A 21,089-nucleotide genomic window follows, 5' to 3' on the forward strand; every position below is an offset into this window, starting at 1 on the left:
AAATAGTTGTATGAAATCTATGTGAACATTCCTTTGATAATGAACAAACAAAAAACCATTCAGTAGTAACTCATTAAGCATATAGGAGGAACTTCCTGTCATGGGTTGCACTTGAATGCTCAGGTGAGCCCTTACAAGTTCCAGAGGAATAAAGCACACTAGACAAAGGAAATGTTCTGTGTGCTTTTAAAGTCATCACTCCTGGTGGTGTTGTAGAGCCTTGCATAGTTGTCGTGCTTTGCCTCCTAGTCATCTCTTAACATTAAAAAAAAAATTCATAACAAAACCAATGCTAACTGGAAGATGCACTTCTTTCATCAAATTGTGTTTGATTGCATACAACTGTAAAAAGAAAAAAAAAGGCATGCTTATGGTTTTAGGTAGTAGTGTGGAGATCAATAGATCACAGGATCATAACTTTAAAGGTAGGAGGGACCTCTGAGTTCATTCAGACCAAAGGTATCAAACACATGGCTTATGGGTCCCTGAATCAGATTTTTAAAAACTGGGAAATATTTGACAAAATAAATAGAAATATAATAGAACATAGATAATGTTAATATGTGGTTCTATAATTCAATAGGCCACCCTTAGGGATCCTCATGTATAGTTTAGTGGCCCTGTTTCTATTTAAGTTTTATACCACTGATCTAGTCTAAGTCTCTCATCTTTCAGATGGGGAAAGTAAAGCCAGAAAGATTAAGGGAATTACCCTTAGGCAACTCAAGTAATAAAGTTATCCCTTGCACATTGAGGAGGGAGAGTGCGTTAGGAGTGCAGTGCCACCACAATCTGGAAAATCCATGTTAAAAATTTTTGGCCCTCTCTTCATTCCAGAGAAGAAGTCCAAATTATTATGGCATTAAAAGATAAAATATGTTCATATTATATAATACTGTATGTATATTTTGTGTATTTCTTAGTTTCTAAACTTTTTCTGTTATCTGCTGGCCTTCACCTTTCATCCGCAGCCAACCTTTCATGTAAGGACTCTCAATCCAATTATCAAAAACAGAGGAAAAAAACCAATAAGGTCAATTCCATTTGAGAGTAGACACCAGTGTCACAAGACTAGTAGCAGTATTGATGATCTTATTTGTCCCCTAGATGTCCTGGGACATTTCCTCTTTTCTTTGCAGACAATCACAACACAATAAATAAATCTGTTTCCTTTTTAGGTTGGAATTTGTAGCTAAAAAAATTACCTTCCTTTCTAAATCTTGTATGTAGATAGTTGTCTTCATGAGCTCCTTTTAGATGACAATATAGTCACAAATGATTTTTAGCTCTCTTTCTTGACTATGATCACAACCAAAGGATATAGCAATAACACATCAGGACAGTTCTTTTTTCACACTTTGGTACAGATCAAGGCTGGGTTTTATTTGAACTTTGTGCCTGGAGAAGAAAGGGAAGAGTGGCCTAAAAACAAATCTCTTTAGCAGCACTTAGAGTGTCTGCATCTGTTTGCATTTTGTCTGTTTTCTCAGAATGAGCAGCTATCTTTACTTTATCAGCCACAACATGACCAACTAGTATTTAATCAATCAGGTCAACAGCTGCAAAATATTCTCAGTAAATGCTCTTTCAAGACATTGTCTTTGGTTCATTCTGACCTGTTGGCTTCCTTTTGGTTGAATATTAAAACAATGAGCAGTTTCATGCTGTATCTGGATGCTTTCTATTTGTTCTGTTTGATTATGTGGCTTTCATTTAGAACAAAGCATTTTTCCCAATAGACATGGATGTCAGCAGCAGCAAAGATACAAGACTCTACCACTGTTAAGTGGTTAACCTCACAGAGTTACTAAATAACCTGAGGTGATATAAAGTTGGAAACCTCCCCTTGGTGGCCCACACCTTGTCAGTCAGAGCAAACAGGAATAGGATTTAGCATGCCAGGGCCAGGAAGTAGAGCTCAGACATGAGAGTGGCCCTTTAGTCTTCAGAACCTCAAAGAGGTTCTTTCTCTCTGTGTGTGATTCAAACCCTTATATGTGCCTGAATTCTCATCTGCTTAATCAAAACTTTCTAGAGAAAAATACAAAAACAAAACAAAACCTTTTTTCTTATCACTAAGCCCTATGCAATCTACTAATACACTCATGAATATTTGACATCACAGCTGATGTCAGGGAGAATAGTTAGAAAATTCAAGAATTGTACTTAAGCTTATATTTTCTTCTCACAGTGGGAGTCATATAATTGCTTCATTCACAGCCCCCATTAGCAAAATAGAATGTATATAAAACTTTACCCATTTCACTAGTGTGCTAAAATATCAAAGGCCCCACATTAAAGTGCAGAAAGGCTCCTTCACACTTCCAAGTCCTAATTAGGGCCAAAGGGTTTTGTTTAACAATTAATTATCTTTGGAAGAAAAGTATGAACTTTAGCACAGCTCATGAATTACTCACCTGATTTTCCCTGTGCAGGTAATGTTTGGCAGAAATATTTCTGCTGTGTTTGCATTTTACCATTTGAATGTATTTCTGCACAAGAGTGGGTGGGGTTCACAAAAGGCTGGTTTTTCCTTTAGCTTTGGACCTCATTACTTCTTAGAGAAGAAATAGAAAGAATAAGGTAAAAATAAAGTTGTTTGGCTATTCTTTGGAGCCTTGCATATATTCTTTCTTATCCCGGAATTAATGAACATCTGACCAACCAATATAATTAAAGTTGACAAATGAAAACATTTAAAGTAGACACATAGAAGATTCTATATAAATGTTGCCTATTAAAATTACTATTATCGTTATAGTTAATAAATGCATTGATAAATCAATCAATATGTATTGATATTGAGCACCTACTATGCTCACTTGCAAATCATGGCAACATCTTCCTGATATGATGGTCCTCTTTGAGAACAAAGGACAAACAACAATGTAAAAATGACCTTATTGCTATTTATGGACCACACAAGGACACAAAGATACCTGTGAGGGCCCATATCAAAGGGGATAGAGTACCAGGCCAGGAAAAACCTAGGTCTAAATACTATTTTTGACAATTATAAATTGCATTTTAATCAGCAAGTCATTTCATTGTTTATAGCCTTAGTTCTCAAATCTGTAAAATGAAGATAATACCTATACTTCCTACCTCCCAGGGTTTTACAAAACCCTGGCTCAAATTGGGATATATGCTTTGCAGACTTTAAATTGCTCATACAAGTATCAACTCTGACTGCCCCATAGTATACACAGTGAAGACAGAACAGAACAGGAGCTATATATATTTGTCTATGATTATTTCTCTTTCCAAGGAATATTCATTTGGGTCATAAAGTAATATTAACACCCCATTTATGTTATCTTATCATTTAATCAATAAAAGTATTTTCATAACATTTTATTTACTTAATGTTCAAGAAGAAAATCAAACCAATTATTTATGTACACATATACATATATCAAAATACATGTATACACGTATATATATGATACATACACACACACATTTCTTTTAGCATAGAGTCCTATACTTACTCCCTGTGTTGTAGCCTGACCACATGAACCAAAGATCAGTAACAATTGAAGGGGAAATGGGAGGAGGTTGAGCAGGGTCAAAGGGTGCAGGTCTGAGATCCATCATTTAAACAGAGAACTTTTCAGAGGCCAAAGACAGAAGCTGACTAAGCAGTTTATGCTAAAGGTTAGGTAGAAGGCCCTAAGCTGAATAAGGGAGAAAAAGGTTCAAAACTAGAAGGAATCTCCATGTAAAACATCAGGTGGGTTGGCAGGGGAGGGGGATCTCAGGGAGGATGGAGAGGGGAAAAGCATCAACTGTCAGTGAAGGACATTTCAAGATAAACTTTGGTATTTTTATGGCAATAAGCTAGCCATATTCAGCTGGGGTACGTGTAACTATGGGCCTGCTATATGGAAAGATTCAAAAATATCCGTAGGTTTTTCAGAAAACTGCAAAGATCTCATGAAAACCCACCAAGAAGATTTTTTTTCCTTTTTAGTAACTAACAACTTAGGTTTGGAAGCTATCACAACTTATTTTCAGCAAGATGGAAGATGGCCCTCCCTGGAAAAGCAGATTTGTAGTTGGAAATATTGGGCTTTAATTTTTTTAAATGTCATTTCCTTTTATTCCCTTCTGATCTACAAAAATGAGAATATAATGTCATTTTTCAAAACTGGGCAGCACCTATGAAAATATCAGTATGAACAGGCATCTTCTGTCAACACTGCCACTGGGAACAGAGAATAGATCCCATCGAACAGTGACCAGTATATGGGCTAGACATCTCAGAAATGACTCTCCCTTTTATCAGTCAGTGTGGGCCCCTAATTCAGCACCCAGAGGTGCTGAAAGCTATGCCAAGTGCATGAGGAGTTAGAGAGCAAAAAGGATGCTCCATAACATTGTATGGTGTAGCACATCTGTCTAATTACTGAACCTGTTTCTTCTTCCAAGTTACATAAATTTTAGTTTCTATAGATAATACATTGTTTTGGATTTTTAATAGTAAGATTTTTTTTTCCCTAAGTAGCCCTGTCATCAGCTATAAATAGTCTATAAGACTGGAAAATATATGATAACTCACCTTTTTTCTCAATACATGGAATTCAATTTCATTTTTACTTTTCAGGACTAAATATACCTGTAAAAAATCAAGCACTTGGATTAAGCCAGAATTAATTATATTATTATTAAGCTAGAGTCAATTTCTCATTTGAAATCAAAACATTAACTAGTATTTATTGTGCACCTACTATATGCCAGGCATTGTGTTGAGCACTAGCAATATAAAGAAAGACAAAAAACAGTTCCTGCTCTCAAGGAGCTCACAATCTAATAGGAGTAGAAAGAAAAAAAAATTTTTCAATTAAATGAACATTATTAGAAACAGAAATTTTACTTCTAACCTTCATTCATTACCAAAGTTATCAAACTAAATTTTCACCTTAAAGGTTCTTCACCAATATTAATAGTCTCAGGACCAACATTAAGAGAAACATTTCTAGAGAAGGATTTATAGATTAGTTTATTGGGGAGAGGAGAATAGAGGAGAGGATTGAGAGGGAAAGAAGGAAAGTTGGAGGGAGAGGAGAAAAGGAAGGAGAGAAGGAGAGAAAGAGAGGGGGAAGAGAAATAGAGAAGGGGGAAGAGAGAGAGACAGAGACAGAGAGAGAGAGACAGAGGCAGAGACAGAGAGGACGAAGGGAGAGAGAGAAAATGAATTAGTCAACTCTAAGTAGAAAAACTTGAGATTTGATTTCAAATGAAATTAAGCAAAACTAATACTGTGTTTCTTTGAAAGGTATTGGCACACAAGATGGCACAGCAAAAAAAGACAGAGATTTCAAAGGAAAAGCACAGAAACAAGTGCAATTCAACCCAGGTCAAACCACAGCCACCTGGCGAGTGCGGATTCTGAGTGATGGTGAACATGAGCAATCAGAAACCTTCCAGGTGGTGCTGTCCGAGCCCGTCATGGCTGCTCTAGAATTCCCTGCTGTGACAACAGTGGAGATTATTGACCCAGGAGATGGTAAGAGGATTTAGCATCTTTTCCAGTTGTTTCCAGTAGTTGACTCCTTTTAACATGTTCTTAAAAATGAAATGCGGTCTGAACTTTCCATAGCAAGAGCTTTCCAAAATAGCAGATCTGTATTCAGTAAACATTAGGAATAAAATTAGAAATTAAATGGAGATAGATTTTTTTAAGAGTTATGTGTAACACAAATATGGTTTAACTCATATATTCTCTTTCCTTTAGCAGTTCTTTCCATTTTAGCTTGTTTTCCTTAAATTATTACTTAAGAGGCATTTTGGCATGTGACATAGTAAATCAAGCCAACTGGTATTTCCTACTTGAAAATTAAGTCCCTTCCTACCATTTCTGATATCTTACCAATTAGATTTTCAATTTTGACTTTGGGCAAATCACTTAATCTTCCTGGGCCCCAAGATCCTTCCTTTGTGAAGTGAAAGGGCTGTACAAGATGTCCTCTGAAAACCCTTCCAGCTCTAGACCTAAGACCTCGTAAACCTATAAATAATTACCCCCAAAGGTAGCAGAGAATAATAACAATAATAGTAAATAATGAAATAAATAATAATATAATATATTGACATAATAATAAGTAATAACATAAAATAAATAATATAATAAAATTAAATTATAAAATAAATAATAATATTATAAATATGATATATTAATGTAATAATAAATAACATAAAATAAATAATATAATAATATAATTAAATAATAAAATAAGTAATAATAAAATTTAATATTTATGTAATACTTGCTATGTGCCAGGCATTGCACTAAGGGCTTTACAATTATCTCATTTGATCTTCACAACAGTAATGGAAGGTAGATGTTACTATCCCCATTTTACAGATGAAGAAATTGAGGCAGAGATTAAATGACTTACCTAAAGTCACACAGCCAATAAGCATCTGAGTAGCACATCTGTCTAATTCCTGAACCTGTTCTCCAAAGTTACATAAGTTTTAGTTTCTACCTTACTTTAAGACAATATATTGCTTTGGATTTTTTCCAGCTAGTATTATAATCTTAGAGTTGCCTAGGTTTTGAAAAGTTAAGAGACTTGTCCAGAGTCACAAAAGTTAGCATGTTTAGCATGATTCAGGACTTGAATCTAGGTCTTCTTGATTCTCACACTAGCCTTTTCTTTATTTATTCCTTTATTTATTTCCTTTACTTACTCCTAGGTGGCACAGTGTATTGAGATTGCTTCAAGACGTGTTGAAAGCTATGACAAGTGCATGAAGAATGACAGTGCAAAAAGGATGCTCTGTTACATTCTAAAATATAATTTATAATAATATTAACAGCTGGCATTTGTGTACCACTTAGTATGTGCCAGTGTTGGAATTCCCTGGAAAAAATCCTACTGTGAAAAATTCAAAACAATGTATTATCTTAAATTAGACTAAAAACTAAAATCTATGTAACTTGAGAGAAGAAACAGGTTCATGAATGCTAAACAGGTATGCTACTCAGATACTTAATATCTATGTGACCTTGGGTAATCTCTTGACCTCTGTTTGCCTCAGTTTCTTCATCTGTAAAATGAGGGTACTGATTGCACTTTCCTTCTACCATTATTATGAGAATCAATAAGATATTTGTAAAGTTCTTAGCATAACGCCTGAAACATGGCAGGTACTATATAAATGCCAGCTACAATTACTGTTATTATTATTATTATTAATTTTAGGATGTCACAGAGCACCCTTTTGCACTCTCATTCTTCATGCGCTTAGCATAGCTTTCAACACCTCCTGGGCCAACCTCAATCCTCTGTGCCACCTAGGAATAAAGAAAAGGCTAGTGTTAGAGTCAAGAAGACCCAGATTGAAGTCGTGAATCAAAGACATCCTAACTTTTTGTGACTCTGGACAAATCACTTGGTCCCTAGTGCCTCAGTGCTGAGACAACTCTAAGATTATAAGAACAGCTGACAACCTGTATTGGTGTGGAGACTTTCTTCAATAAAACACAGGTCCAGTCTCATTCCATAACCCCATCTCCAAAATGCTCATTTTAAATGATGACTAGATTTTGGACTCTCTTTGATACTGTTGGGAATGTGGGATAGCATATACAAAATGTATTTTGCTTCTCATTTTTTTATGATTCTATCTCCTCTGTGTCCAACTCTTAGTGGCTTGAAGCTTTCCTTTGAATTTCTTTGGACCTAAACTTGCTTATCCATGAACACACTTAGGTCAATGGTGGTCAGCATGGATGAACATTGCTGCTTGCCTCTGACCCTTGTCCTTTCTCCTACTGTCTCAGGCCCTCAGGGCTGCCTTTTTCTCAGTCCTGGCTGAAAATGATGTCTGAGCAGCCTTTTGAGGACTGACTTTTTTTTAAATGAAAACCTTTTAGAGGCCCTTCTAAAGTTAAAATCCCCTCAGCCAGAAACCATGGTTTGTTTTTAAATGGCCAGTTCACTTTGCTTTGTCAGTCAGAGAGCTCTTAAATCTCTGCCAAGATAAAATCGACCTGAGTGCACTAACCAGAGGAGTCATGAGGAAACCCTTGCTTTAGATGGTTGAGCACAGTTAAATGTAGAAAATAGAGACCCTATTGTTACAACTTTAATTTTTTTTAAACCCACCCTGCTTCTCATTTAGTTAAATGCACTTTTCAAATATATTCTGGAGTCCCATAAAAGGACTATTAGCATCAAATTTGATTTGGTCAGCATGGTAGAAGAATAAACCAGACTTTCATCTGGACCTGAGAATTTGGTAAATGCCCATGTAACAAAGCTTCCTGATTTAAAAGCCTAATTTGTCCTTAATGTCCACTCATGTGTTAAAATTTTGTTTGAATTCACTTCTGAATACTTACTAACTTACAAAGCTGAATTTCCATGTATCAAGGAAGAAGAGATTTGGTTCAATTCTACTATTCATTAGCTCAATCTGCCTCTTTATTCCCCTAGTCATAAGGAATTGAAGGGCTAGAAGTAAGCTAAAGGGGGTTTTTCATCTGGAGTCTGTCTCCTCTATCCCGTATCCAAAGAGGACCTGCCCTAAAACCATATTAATTGTCTGTCATCCTTCAAAATCTCCAAAGGAAATCTTAGCTTCTTTTGATAATGCAACCTCACGTATGAAACCTGGATAATTAGCAAGTGCAAGTGCTGCTTAATGCCTAGATTGTTCCCCTCTTTCTCCCATTTAGACCATTTTTTTTTCTTGTTCTTGTTTCCGTACAAATAGAGAACAGCTATTCACCTTAGAGTTTTCATTCACGTATCAATAAATCATGGAATCGACAATGGCCCTTTCTTCATCGGATTAAACGACTCTTTGCACCATCCCGCAGAGAACAAATTTCCCAAACCTTCAGTCTTCGTGATTACTTTATTCTAGTCCATGTCTAAATTCTTCATATTTCATAAAAAATTATAAGGCCTTGTCTATAGACCACACAAATGCTGGGTGGAGAGGAATACACATGGTTCTCGTATTTTCCTTTCCCAGAACATGATTTCTTAGATTTTTTTAATTGCTACACTACAAAAGGCAACATGCTGTGGTGAATAGAGAACTGACCTTGGAACCAAGAAGACCTGGGTTCAAATGCGTTCTCTGACACATCCTGTGGTGCCTTTGGGCAAGTCACAACCTCTTGGGGCCTAAGCAACTCCCTAAGGGCAATAATTGTGAAGAAGTTACTGACCTGACTTGGTAGAGGAAGTTTCTCTCCAGGAGTGCCCTACATCACAGAAATCATCAATCCAATCCTCACACTATTCTCTATTACAAAAACTTCATAACAAGCTGTAAATATTAACCAGTCAATCAGCGAGTATTGATTAAGCACATCTCTATGCCAAATTCTCTGCTAGGTACCAAGAATACAAAGCCTGAAATGAAATGAGGAAAAGCCCATGTCCTCCTCTCACCACCCAGAGTTAAACTATCAGTCCCTTGATTCCTTATTTATGTGTAGCTCTATCTACCTCATTTTCCTCTTTACCTAAGTACTTGGAGAATCCCAGGCATTTATCAAATTGGATCCAATGGTTTTATGATTCAATAAGACGTCTTCAATTAAAGATTCAATGTACCATAGAATTCACATAACCAATTGTTATAAAGACAAGAATTTTGTCACCTATGGAAAGGATAAACTTACTTATCAAGCATGCCTGAGCCTTTATATACCATAAGTAGAAGATACCAGATATTCAGCAGCACAAGGTTCTAGAAGACCACCCCAGCTTGAGAATTCTTTATGACAGAATTTGGGTTAACATAGATTCAAACCTAGATGGGTTCATGCAACTCCAACCCTAGTACTGATAGTTGTTGACCACTGGCACCTGTCACTTGACAGAAACAAAGGACCAGCCAAGTATGGATGTGGTACTCAAGAAGTTGTGGGACTTATGAAGCCTCGGTTTTCTTATGGTGATTCACTACCATGTCTTTAGGAGGGAAAATTGTTTTGTTAGTTGAAAATTTGGGCAAAAAAGCAGAGGTTTACATGGCAAAAAAAAATGGAGGCACATGGCACCCACCACTTATAAATGTCAGTATCTTAATAGAAAAAAATGGATTATTCCCATGCCATGTCACATCTAGAGCCTGATGTAAAAAGGCAATATGAATGAAGAAAATCAATTTTATCTTATAGACCCACAGAAAATTTAACAAATATTGTCATTTTTTCTTCTCTCTCCTCTATCTCTTTCACTTTGGAATCCTACTTTTCTTTTAGTCCAACAAATAATGCTTTGTTTCCTTTTTTCCTTTGCTTTATAGAGAATCATAGAATTTTAAAGTTGAAAGAGGCAGCCCATCCCTTGCTTTGGAGATGAGGGAATTGAACCTCAGTAGATTTCTTCCTTAGCTTAGCAGAAGCTAAACATTTTCCAACGGTATTATTTGATTGTTTTCTTTAGCCTTGACTAACCTGAAAAGATTAGATCTTCACTTAGAGATGAGATAATGGGAATTCTTCCCCTAAGCAATTCACAGGATCATAACATCACAAAAATTTAGAGCTGGAAGAAGACCTTCAAGGACACCGAGTCCAACTCCACCCCATTCTGCAGATGAAGAAACTGAGGCACAGAGAATGTCGTTGGCCCAAGTTCACACAATTACCAAGTATCTGAAGTTAGATTAGTACCCAGGTCTTCCTGATTCTAAGTCCAGTGTTCTATGCGCAGTGCCTCTGCATGCAATAACCATCGCACCTTACACTGATCATCTGCTGATTGGGTTGGAATGTCCCACAAAACAGACCCCACTAATTCCTGGGATCACTGTGTTGAATTCCTAGGAGTGACCGGTCAAGGTACTGCTCCTCATTGTATCTTCCCCTTCTTACTTGCAATGCTAAAAGTACTGAAAGCATTCCCACACACCAGAGAACAAATGGCAAATTGTCCATCGGGGTCCTACAACCATGTCAAATGACCCGAACAGACAAATTTCTAGAACAGACTTTAACAGTGTCCCTCACCAAACAGAACATAGTGTTTCACTTTGTTGCTCAGAATAACCATTTTAAACACTACCACTGTGTGACTTTAAAAAGTTTCTCACCTCTCTGATGTTTACTACCCCACCCTCACCCCTCACCAGCTACTACTGACAATGCAGTATAACCTCACTTCTCAAAGGATCTATGAGACTTTGTTAATATTTGTTAAAGTAAATAAATATCCTCAAGGAAAAACATATAACAACAAATCCTTACTTCATAGACAATTTTTAAACATATAAGCACAATGTTATTTTCCAGAAAAACAGATAGAAAAATATTTCTACCTTTATTTTTTAAATGAAGCTTTCTTCTCTTTTAAATTTGATTATTAATGTATTTATAAAGACAAACCTCTAGGATGAAATTTCACTGGACTTATTTTCATTTAAAAATGCTTCCTTATAAATTCAATCAATAATATTTTCTGTATTCTTGAATGTAAGGTATAACAGATATTTATATCAAAAAACTTCCTTCACTCTTTATGTCAAACCATTTCTAATCAAAGCATAGGGTTTGTATGCATGGGAGAATAGAACCTTGTTGAACCTACTCTAGCAGGACTGACCACCAAAAATATTGAAGTAATTCAATGCTATTATTTAGACTGTGTGTTTGAAGTGTCTTCTAACCTCTTTATGGAAAGAACTAATTGAATGTTCTGTTTTTGAAGAACGACAGCAAAACATAGACATATGTGTGTGCATATGTAGTCTTGAACTAATGGATTAAATATTTGCCTACTTTAGACACTTTTTCACTGGGACTATATTAGTTTGAATAATTATTGTTTAACAGAGAATAAGCTTCATTCACACTGAGAAGTGTGGAATTTTGCACGTCTCAAGAACTCTAATGTAATTGAATGAAAAGAGGCAGCAACTTTTGTGCACCTTGTATGAACTCAAGTTCATGACACAGAATTCAGATGACTCAGGCATTTTTTTCTCCCCAGACCTAAAATTAATTGTAATTTGTTCCACTGTAGGGAAGGTAGGATGAAGGGAAACACTGGGTAGCTGATTCGTGTCCACCGCTAAGTTTGAAGGCTGAAGTGTCAAGAATTGATAAAATGACAGTTCATTCTAACTGAGGACAGAGAAGTGATAAAGAAAGGAGGCCAGAACCTCAGCCCTGCCAACATCAGGAATTTTACCTTTGAACTATATCTGTGAACTCTCAGTGCAGCCTGTGGGTCACAGCTTTGTGTGATTAAGAAATCTTAGGGAAAATAGGAGATTATAACAACCATAGAATATTCGTCTTCTAATGGACACAGAAAGGTACAAATGGAAGTGATTCTGCTGAGAAAAAAAACCCTACTCAAAAATCTTAAGCTACATGAAATAAGTATAGGCTTTTACTGACGTAAAATAGTATTCCTTGAAAACCCAACATGAGAGAGAGAAGAGAAAGACAGAGAAAGAGACAGAGAGACAGAAAGAGAGACAGAGACAGAGACAGACAGAGACAGAGTGACAGAGACACAGAGAGACAGACACAGAGAGAGAGACAGACAGATAATGACAGCAAGACAGTGACAGAGACAGAGAGGCAGATAAAGAGAAAGAGAGAGAGAGAGAGAGAGAGAGACAATGACAACAAGACAGAGACAGAGAGACAGAGACAGATAGAGAAACAGACAGACAGAGAGAGACAGAGACAGAAACAGAGTGACAGAGACACAGAGAGAGAGAGAGAGAGAGAGAGAGAGACAGACAGACAGACAATGACAGCAAGACAGTGACAGAGAGAGACAGACAGATAAAGAGAAAAAGAGAGAGACAGAGAGAGAGAGAGACAGAGAGAGAAAGAGAAAGACAATGACAGCAAGACAGAGACAGAGAGACAGAGACAGATACATATAGACAGACAGAGAGAGAGACAAGTACACAGAGACAGAGAGAGACAGAGACACAGAGAGAGACAGACAGACAGACAATAACAGAGAGTCAGAGAGAATTTATTAAGCATGTTAACACTGTAATAAGTGCTAGGGATACAAATACAAGGCAACAAAAAGATAGTCTCTGCCCTCAAGGGACTTATATTCTAATAGGAAAAGACAACATAAAAGGGGAACTGGAAAGGGGGTTTGTTGAAGAGAGAAGTGAAGGGGAGAACATGGAAGGCAAGGTGGAACCAGAAGAGAAATGCTGTAGACTGCCTGAGTTTTTCATGCAATGGTGGTGCCAGGCAGGAACTCAACAATCAGGAAAGGAGTTCATGTTCGTATAGTACCTGAGGAAAGTCTTCAGCCTCCATGTTATTCTTAAGTTGCACATGCAATGCTATGCCAGACAGCTCTTAGGAGTGGCATGTTCTTGTACATGCCGTGATTTCTATTACAGTGTTCCTATTTATTATTCATTTGTGTCTCCATTGTTGTTGATAAATATGATTATTTCTCTTCTATAGAGGAGAAAAAATAAGACGTAGACAGGTTGATAGATTTTCCCAGATTTAGCTTTCAAATGTGTAACAAACCCTGTGTTCAACATCAGTTGTCCACAAATTTAAAGGAGAACACAATGTAAAAGTATTGTAATATTTACAGAAAGTTGTTTTAATGAGCTAAATTTAATATCAGTCATGACACTATATTTTGTTTTCTTTCTTGCATTTCAATGGGGTTTTTAAGAACTCACTTTGTCCTATTAAATTTTACAGAGTAGTGTTTATCTTTGTCTACCTCTGTCTCTGATATACTAAGATTTGGTCAGCTTGTAGAGCAAGGCTTTTCTTTGGTGCGTCATGGACCTCTTTATTATTCTGGAGAAACCCACTGCTCCCTTCTCTGAATAATTCTTATAAATGTCCGAAGAACTTAAGATTACAAAGGAAACCACTTATATTGAAATATGGTCATCAACAAAATTGTTTTAGAAAATAAGTCCATCGGGTTCCTCTCGAGGGAACGTGCATCTTGGGGGCAGCTAGGTGGCGCAGTGAGTAGAGCACCGGCCCTGGAGTCAGGAGGACCTGAGTTCAAATCCGGCCTCAGACACTTGACACATGTACTAGCTGTGTGACCTTGGGCAAGTCACTTAACCCCAATTGCCCTGCCAAAAATGCCAAAAAGCAAAAAAAAAAAAAAAAAAAAAGAAAATAAGTCCATGGACCCCAGGTTAAGAACCTCTTCTATAGAGAGAAATGTTTCCTTCTCAGAGTGCTAACAACCACTTTATTTTGGCTTATGAAAACCACTTGGACCCTTAAAGTAACAAACAATGGCAGCGCTAGTAATCATAAATATTTTCAGTTCAGACATTGTTCCAGTCACACTCACTGACTCATAAAGAAAACAATGGCTGTCACTTAGCTTCATTTAACACAAAGAACAATAATACTGATGACAATTGTTTTATCCTCTCATGTTACTGAAACATTCATTCATTCACTTACTTAACTAATCCATATGTATTGAGCACCAACTTTTTTTTCATTTTCTCTAACAGTGACAGATCTTCTGGGCAACACATTTCCTGGCAGAGGAATCAATCCCTAGATACATGTTTTTTAAATTATTTTCTTTCTGCTTCTATTCGTAATTTACCAGAATCTAAGTCTGCTTTGGCAATGCTTTTTAATCTAATTTAAACTGGGCTCTTTTTTTCACTCTTGTCTTTGCTCTTTGACTCCCAATGCATTGCTACTTTAAGATAAATTGATCATGTTGCTGTAAAAACAAAAATTTACACCACCACTGAATGAGCCCAAAATGCTGTGCCCACTTGAAGCAAGCTACACACATGAAATTATCAGTTCTCATGATAAAGTGAAGTACAGAAAAATCTATGAAAAAAATTCCACTAGATCAACCTCTCCTCCTCTACACCCCCACCACCACTTTCTCCCTCTACATATCCAGTCACATTTCCCATAGATAAAAAAAGCCCAAGGGAATAGATAAGCCTGGTACTGTGCCCTCAAGGTCAGCAAGCCCAGGCTTTGTCAGACCAAGTGGAGGAGTGAATTCCAGAGCTGGAGGCCCCCCACCAAGATCACCCTACTTTTCTCTCTTTCATAATTCAAGTCTACTGACAAATGGAAGGAGTGCTGCCCTGTGTTACTCTACAGGCTTAAGTGGTACAGAGTAAGAAAGTGATATTCAAGACTTAAACCTCATGGGGCTTTAATAATTAAAATCCAACACATGGAATTTTTCAAGTAAATTTTATAAACAAGTGCCTGACTAGTACAGATGAGTTGAATGTGTATTAATTATAATAAATACCACCCAACGATTGGATTTTTCCATACCAAGTATGACTTGCAAGTTTCATGCAGGGTAGAGTAAAATAAGTCCACTGGCAAATATCAAATTTCTTTTGATGATGGAATGACTTTCCCTATATTCATCTGAAAGAAAACAACACTACTAAAATATTATACGTATCAACTTTGTGTGATATGTTTTCCTGTTTTTGTTGTAAAGGTTGATGAAAATCTCTACCTTGAAATTGAACATTGTGGATGTGTTTTTGTTTTAAAGGAATTAGAAATAATGAAATCCTAATTCATAAAAGTGTAATTAATTCAAAGCTAAATTCTATTTCATAATCTTGTGCTTTTCAACTAAGAATAATATGGCATAAATTAGCTGGATAAAAGCAACTGCTGTAAAAAACCAATTCAGATAATAAAACTGGAGATTTTTAAAATTATATTTGTGAAATCTTAAGGCCACAGATTTTATCAAATCAGTAAGGTGACATTTTCTATTAAGTATTATTTTCTCACCTGCAGTATTTCTAGTATTCTTGGACCATCACAGAGTGATGTGGTACAGTGCTTCAAAGAGAACATGATGAATTGTTTTCAGTATTCTTTTTTAAAAGAAATTGTCCACAAAGCCTTTATGTAATAAGTTCTGAAGTAATTATGTTAAGCAGTCATTTCCTACATTACTATATAATAAATGTTTTGGAAAATCATTTCAATCATCTGAATGGAAAATGTTTGTTATGACCCTTTTTTATATCACCTTCATCTACCATTAAAAAATGAGAAGTTTATTCTTGTGTGAGTACACTTGTATATATCATCGTTACTCTTGTAGGGAAAGAGTCCAAATAAATGCTTCTTTACATCTGATGAATAGAGTCCTGAATTCCAAAGGAATTTCTGCTTTCAAAAAAAGTGTACATTGCATGATTATCCCTCTAAGCATTCAACATCCAAAGTGAAAGAGATTAAATTAATTTGCTGAAGTTTCATTCTCTGCCAAGAGGCCAAAACTAGTTTTCAGGGAAGGTATGCCAGAAGCCCTTACTTAAAGTGAGAAAAAGAGATTACAGAGGAGATGAAAGAGAAATCATTTTTTTTTAATTCCCAAGAGGATGATGCTTTGGCTTTGAGTTTGTATGTCTTAGATGTTTGTCTCCTTCCCTCCATACTTTCCCCCTACCCCCACCATTGTTCTGTAGGACATTATGAAAGGAACAAAACAACAAAACAAAAACAAACACTAGGGGAGATTTTGAATATGTATATGGTTGTTTCACAGGTGATGATCTCAGGAAGTACAGTAATGACTGTTTATTCTACGTTATCTCTGCAGAATCAACTGTCTTTATTCCTCAGTCTGTCTACACCATTGAAGAAGATGTTGGTGAATTGTTCATCCCTGTGAAGAGAAGTGGAGATGTGAGCCAGGAATTAATGGTGATCTGCTACACTCAACAAGGTAGTACAAGTCAGGTTACACACAAATGATGACTGAAGAAAAGAGAATCCTCTCAAGGCAAAGACACAGATAGGTTTACCCTAAGAGCAGCTACCTTCCCTTTTGTTTTTCATAAACCACTAATTAGTGAAGAAGCTTAGGAGACATTCTTTACCAGGGATCTAGGACTACTGAATAAATAAGTTTACTTTTCCAAACAACCTTAAATGCCTCAGGTACAAATACTCTGAATTAAAGGAATTTGAAGGTTCTACTCAGTGGATTATTAATGGTGAACTTTAGTGGAGAGGTATCAAATAAGCTGCCCATGTGTCCCATAACACTCCTGAGTGCAGCCAAACCAGATTAAACTGTAATTGTGAAATAGTTAACAAAATAACTAAAAATCTAGTACAACAGAATGAATGTTAATTTGTGGTTTCCTAAGTCAGTATTTGAGTCTGATACCATTAGGGTCAGGAGTTAGGAAGAGTGGTACAGGGGATAGAGTACCGGAATCAGGAAGATCTAAGTTCAAATCCAGCCTCAGACACTCACTAGCTGTGTGACCCTTATCTGTAAAATGGGGAGAATAATAGCACTTCCCTCTCAGGGTTATTATGAGAATCAAATGAGATAACAATTATAAAGCTTTTAGCAACATGCCTGGCACATAGTAAGCTCTTCATAAATATGTGCTGTTATTACATAGCTAGGTGGTTCAATGGATAGACTGATAGGCATAGAATCAGAAAGACCTGAATTCAAATCTGGCCTCAGGCACTTTCTAGCTGTATGACCCTGGGCAAGTCACTTAATGCTTTTTATCTCAGTTTCCTCATCTGTAAAATGAGCTGGAAAAGGAAATGATAAAGTATTCCAGCATCTTTGCCAAGAAAACTTCACATGGGGTCACAAAAAGTCAGACACAACTGAATGACTGAACAACAAAAACAATTATTATATCCTATACTTATATGGCCGATCACTCAACCATTCTGAGCCTCGGTTTCTCTCTTTATAAATTGAGCAATATTATAACTATAGTACTTACTCCTCAGATTATTGTGGCACTTAACAAATAAGAGAATATATATATATATATATGTATGTACATATATATATACATATATATGTATATATGGAGAGAGAGAGAGAAAAAAAAAGAGTGCTCTGCAAACTTTATAGAGCTATATAAATGTCAGTAATTTGTAGCACCTGGACAGCTGTGTAGTTTTTGGATTTTTATTAATACCTGCAAGGTAATTTAAAATGACAAAATGTCTAACAGAAGAGAGAACTTAGGAAATTTTATAGTTTAACTACACCTGACCAACATTTTGTTTCATAGAGACAAATACAGTATCTTGCTGAGGTATTTATGTCTTTCTAGTTTAATTTATTAGAGCTTAAACTCAGGACTAACTCATATTGGATTTGTGGCTGACTTTTCCATAGATCTAATCCATCATCCATTGACAGGTACTGATTTTCTCTAGCATTCTTGGGCTGTTTTGATGTTCCAGTAGAAGGAATAAACCAGTTCACCCAGGAGGATATCTTAGTAGAGTAAATCATTGCAGTAAAATCAGAGCAGCCAGAGGAAATAGTTTGTTCCACTACACTGAGGCAAGATTTCAAGATTAACCACTTACTGGCCATCATATAGACAGCTAAAGATTATTGGAATTTATACTAAATTCCCCCTTAACCATCTGGGTGCCACTCACTGCCTATAACCCTCTGACATATTCCTAGGAAAATCTTTGGGGTTTACCCTAGTTAAGTTTAGATTCCTAAAAAATCTGGAGTAGCCTTTGTTACTTAACCCAACACATTTCCTGGCCCCTTAAAAATATGTATTTGCCTTAGAAATAAATAATATCCTCTTTCTGGAAGACAAAACGTCAATCTGGTTATTTGTTTTCACATAGTAGAACAAAGAATGACAGTTCAGATGCTTGAATATTAAATTTTAGTTATAGCATTTCAAAATAATTTGCTTATACATGAGTAATGCATGTATGTATATATAATCTGTAACAGAAATTTATGTTAAGAAATTTTTCCTTCTCTTTTTATGTCAAACCATTTCTAACCAAAAAATTGATTTTGTCTAACACAAAATTATTCCTTATTTGAATTATAATCTGAAGAACCTTACCAGGAATGAAATATTTTTGCTTACCAGAAACATGAAAAGTTTCTGTATTGCTTTTTAAAAGCTGTGTTTAGGTGAAAGCAGTCCTTAATATTTTATTAATCTCTGAGCATATTGTTATAATTCCTAAGGGAAGTCTTTAAATTGTACCTTTGATTTGGAACTCAGGAGGAGGAAAAATGGGAGACAATAATACTTATTTATTTTTGAGTGGCTTGGATTCAGCTTAAAATCCTTAGAAATGTAAATAATAACTAAGGCAGTAGCAAAGGGGAAGAAGTTATTGATCATTATGATAATTCATTGGGAATAACAAAGCAAAATTCTGGACATAAAAATTAGCATCTTTGAAAGCAGCTTTGAAATATTTTTCCTCATGAAACTTTTTGACCACTCTCTCCTCCCAGGAACCGCAACAGGGACCATCCCAACATCTGTGCTCTCCTATTCTGATTACATATCCAGGCCTGAGGATCATACCAGTGTTCTCCGATTTGACAAAGATGAACGGGAGAAAATGTGCCGGATTGTTATTATTGACGACTCTTTGTATGAAGAGGCTGAAACATTTCACGTTCTGCTGAGCATGCCCATGGGCGGAAGAATTGGCTCAGAGTTCCCAGGGGCTCAAGTTACAATTATTCCTGACAAAGATGATGGTAAGAACTAATTTATCATTCTAAATGTTGTCTCTAGAAGAAGCAAAATGTGGCAGAGGATGATAATGTAAATATGCTATCCACCCATCGTATATCAACTTGATGTTCTCTCCATCTCTACCTGTTTCCTCTCTCAATCAAGCCTAAAGTCAGTGAAATAGAAACCTTTGAAAAATGGCAATATTCACACTTATTTTAGAATTAATTATTCTTATTCTGCTGCCTCTATGTCTCTGCATAATATCTGATTTTGTCTGCATAATATGATTTTTAAGTGCTTAGAGAACAAAGGCCATACATAGTTTCATTTTATACACTATGTAACCTGATATCAGGCAATATTAAATGACTAATGCTTTTTTATGATGAGGGAAAAAATAAGGAAAGCAAATGCAGGTAAACCCAGTTATTTTCTGCTTGTGCTAGTCTGGATGGATTTTGTAATTAAAGTCTGTATCCAAAGCCATTCCTGATGGAACCTGCCAGGCAAGGATGTTAAATCAGTAACTAGAAAGCTTGTGAAAGAGAACAGGAAGATCTTGTTCCACCCCATCCCCTTAAAGAGAAATTCCAAAGAAAAATCCCTTCCTCTGATAGGAAGAGTGACAGAGATAGAGAAACACAGACAGAGAAAGAAACAGACAGACGGACAGATATGGATTTTATAAAGTTTCCATGTAGAAAAGTATGTTGTTAGATTTAGTTTTGGAGTTTTTTTAATTTATTTTTTATTTTTAGTTTACAACATTCAGTTACACAAGTTTTGGGGTTCTGCATTTTCTCCCCCTCCCTCTTTGCCCCGCCCCAAGATGGCGTGCAATCCAACGTAGGTTCTACGTGTACTTCACATTGAAGTTATTTACATAACAGTCTAGTTATAAAGAAGAATTATAACCAATGGAATAAATCATGAGAAAGGAGAAACAAAACCAAAAAAGAAGGAAAAAAAAAGAGCAAATAGTTTGCCTCCATCTGCAATCAGACTCCATAATTCTTTCTCTGGATGTGCATAGCTTTTTCCATCATGAGTCTTTTGGAGCTATCTTTGAACCTTGTATTGATGAGAGGAGTCAAGTCTATCAAAGTTAGTCCTTACAGATACCATGTGTCTGTAATCATGTGTAATGATCTCCTGGTTCTGCTCCCCTCACTGAGCATCAGTTCATGTAAGTCTTTGTAGGTTATAATGAAGTCCATCTGTTCCTCATTTCTTATTACACAATAGTATTCCATTACGTTCATATACCACAATTTGTTTAGCCATTCCCCAATTGATGGGCATCCCTTTGATTTCCAATTCTTTGTCACCACAAAAAGAGCTGCTATAAATATTCTTGTACATACAGGTCCATTTCCCACTTGTATGATCTCTTTGGGATGGAGCCCTACAAGTGGCATTGCTGGGTCAAAGGATACTCACTATTTCACAAAAACTACTGGGAAAATTGGAAAATGGTATGGCAGAAACTGGGCATAGACCAATATCTTTTACCACATACCAATGGGTTCATGATTTAGGAATAAAGGCTGATACTATAAGCAATTTGGGAGAGGAAGGAATAGTTTACCTGTCACATTAATGGGAAAGGGAAG

General features: G+C 36.2%; 1 protein-coding gene across 1 annotated transcript in view; it reads left to right on the forward strand.

The window, feature by feature from the left end:
- FREM2 (FRAS1 related extracellular matrix 2) overlaps positions 1 to 21,089 on the forward strand; it is a 222,227-nt gene that overhangs the window by 104,304 nt on the left and 96,834 nt on the right. Inside the window, exons 4-6 of the mRNA XM_036746176.1 lie at positions 5,279 to 5,509; positions 16,572 to 16,697; positions 19,245 to 19,496. Of these exons, the coding sequence (XP_036602071.1) occupies positions 5,279 to 5,509; positions 16,572 to 16,697; positions 19,245 to 19,496 (609 nt within the window). The remainder of the gene's footprint in view (positions 1 to 5,278; positions 5,510 to 16,571; positions 16,698 to 19,244; positions 19,497 to 21,089) is intronic.

Source organism: Trichosurus vulpecula, chromosome 2, assembly GCF_011100635.1.
Source record: "Trichosurus vulpecula isolate mTriVul1 chromosome 2, mTriVul1.pri, whole genome shotgun sequence".
NCBI classification, from domain to species: domain Eukaryota; kingdom Metazoa; phylum Chordata; class Mammalia; order Diprotodontia; family Phalangeridae; genus Trichosurus; species Trichosurus vulpecula.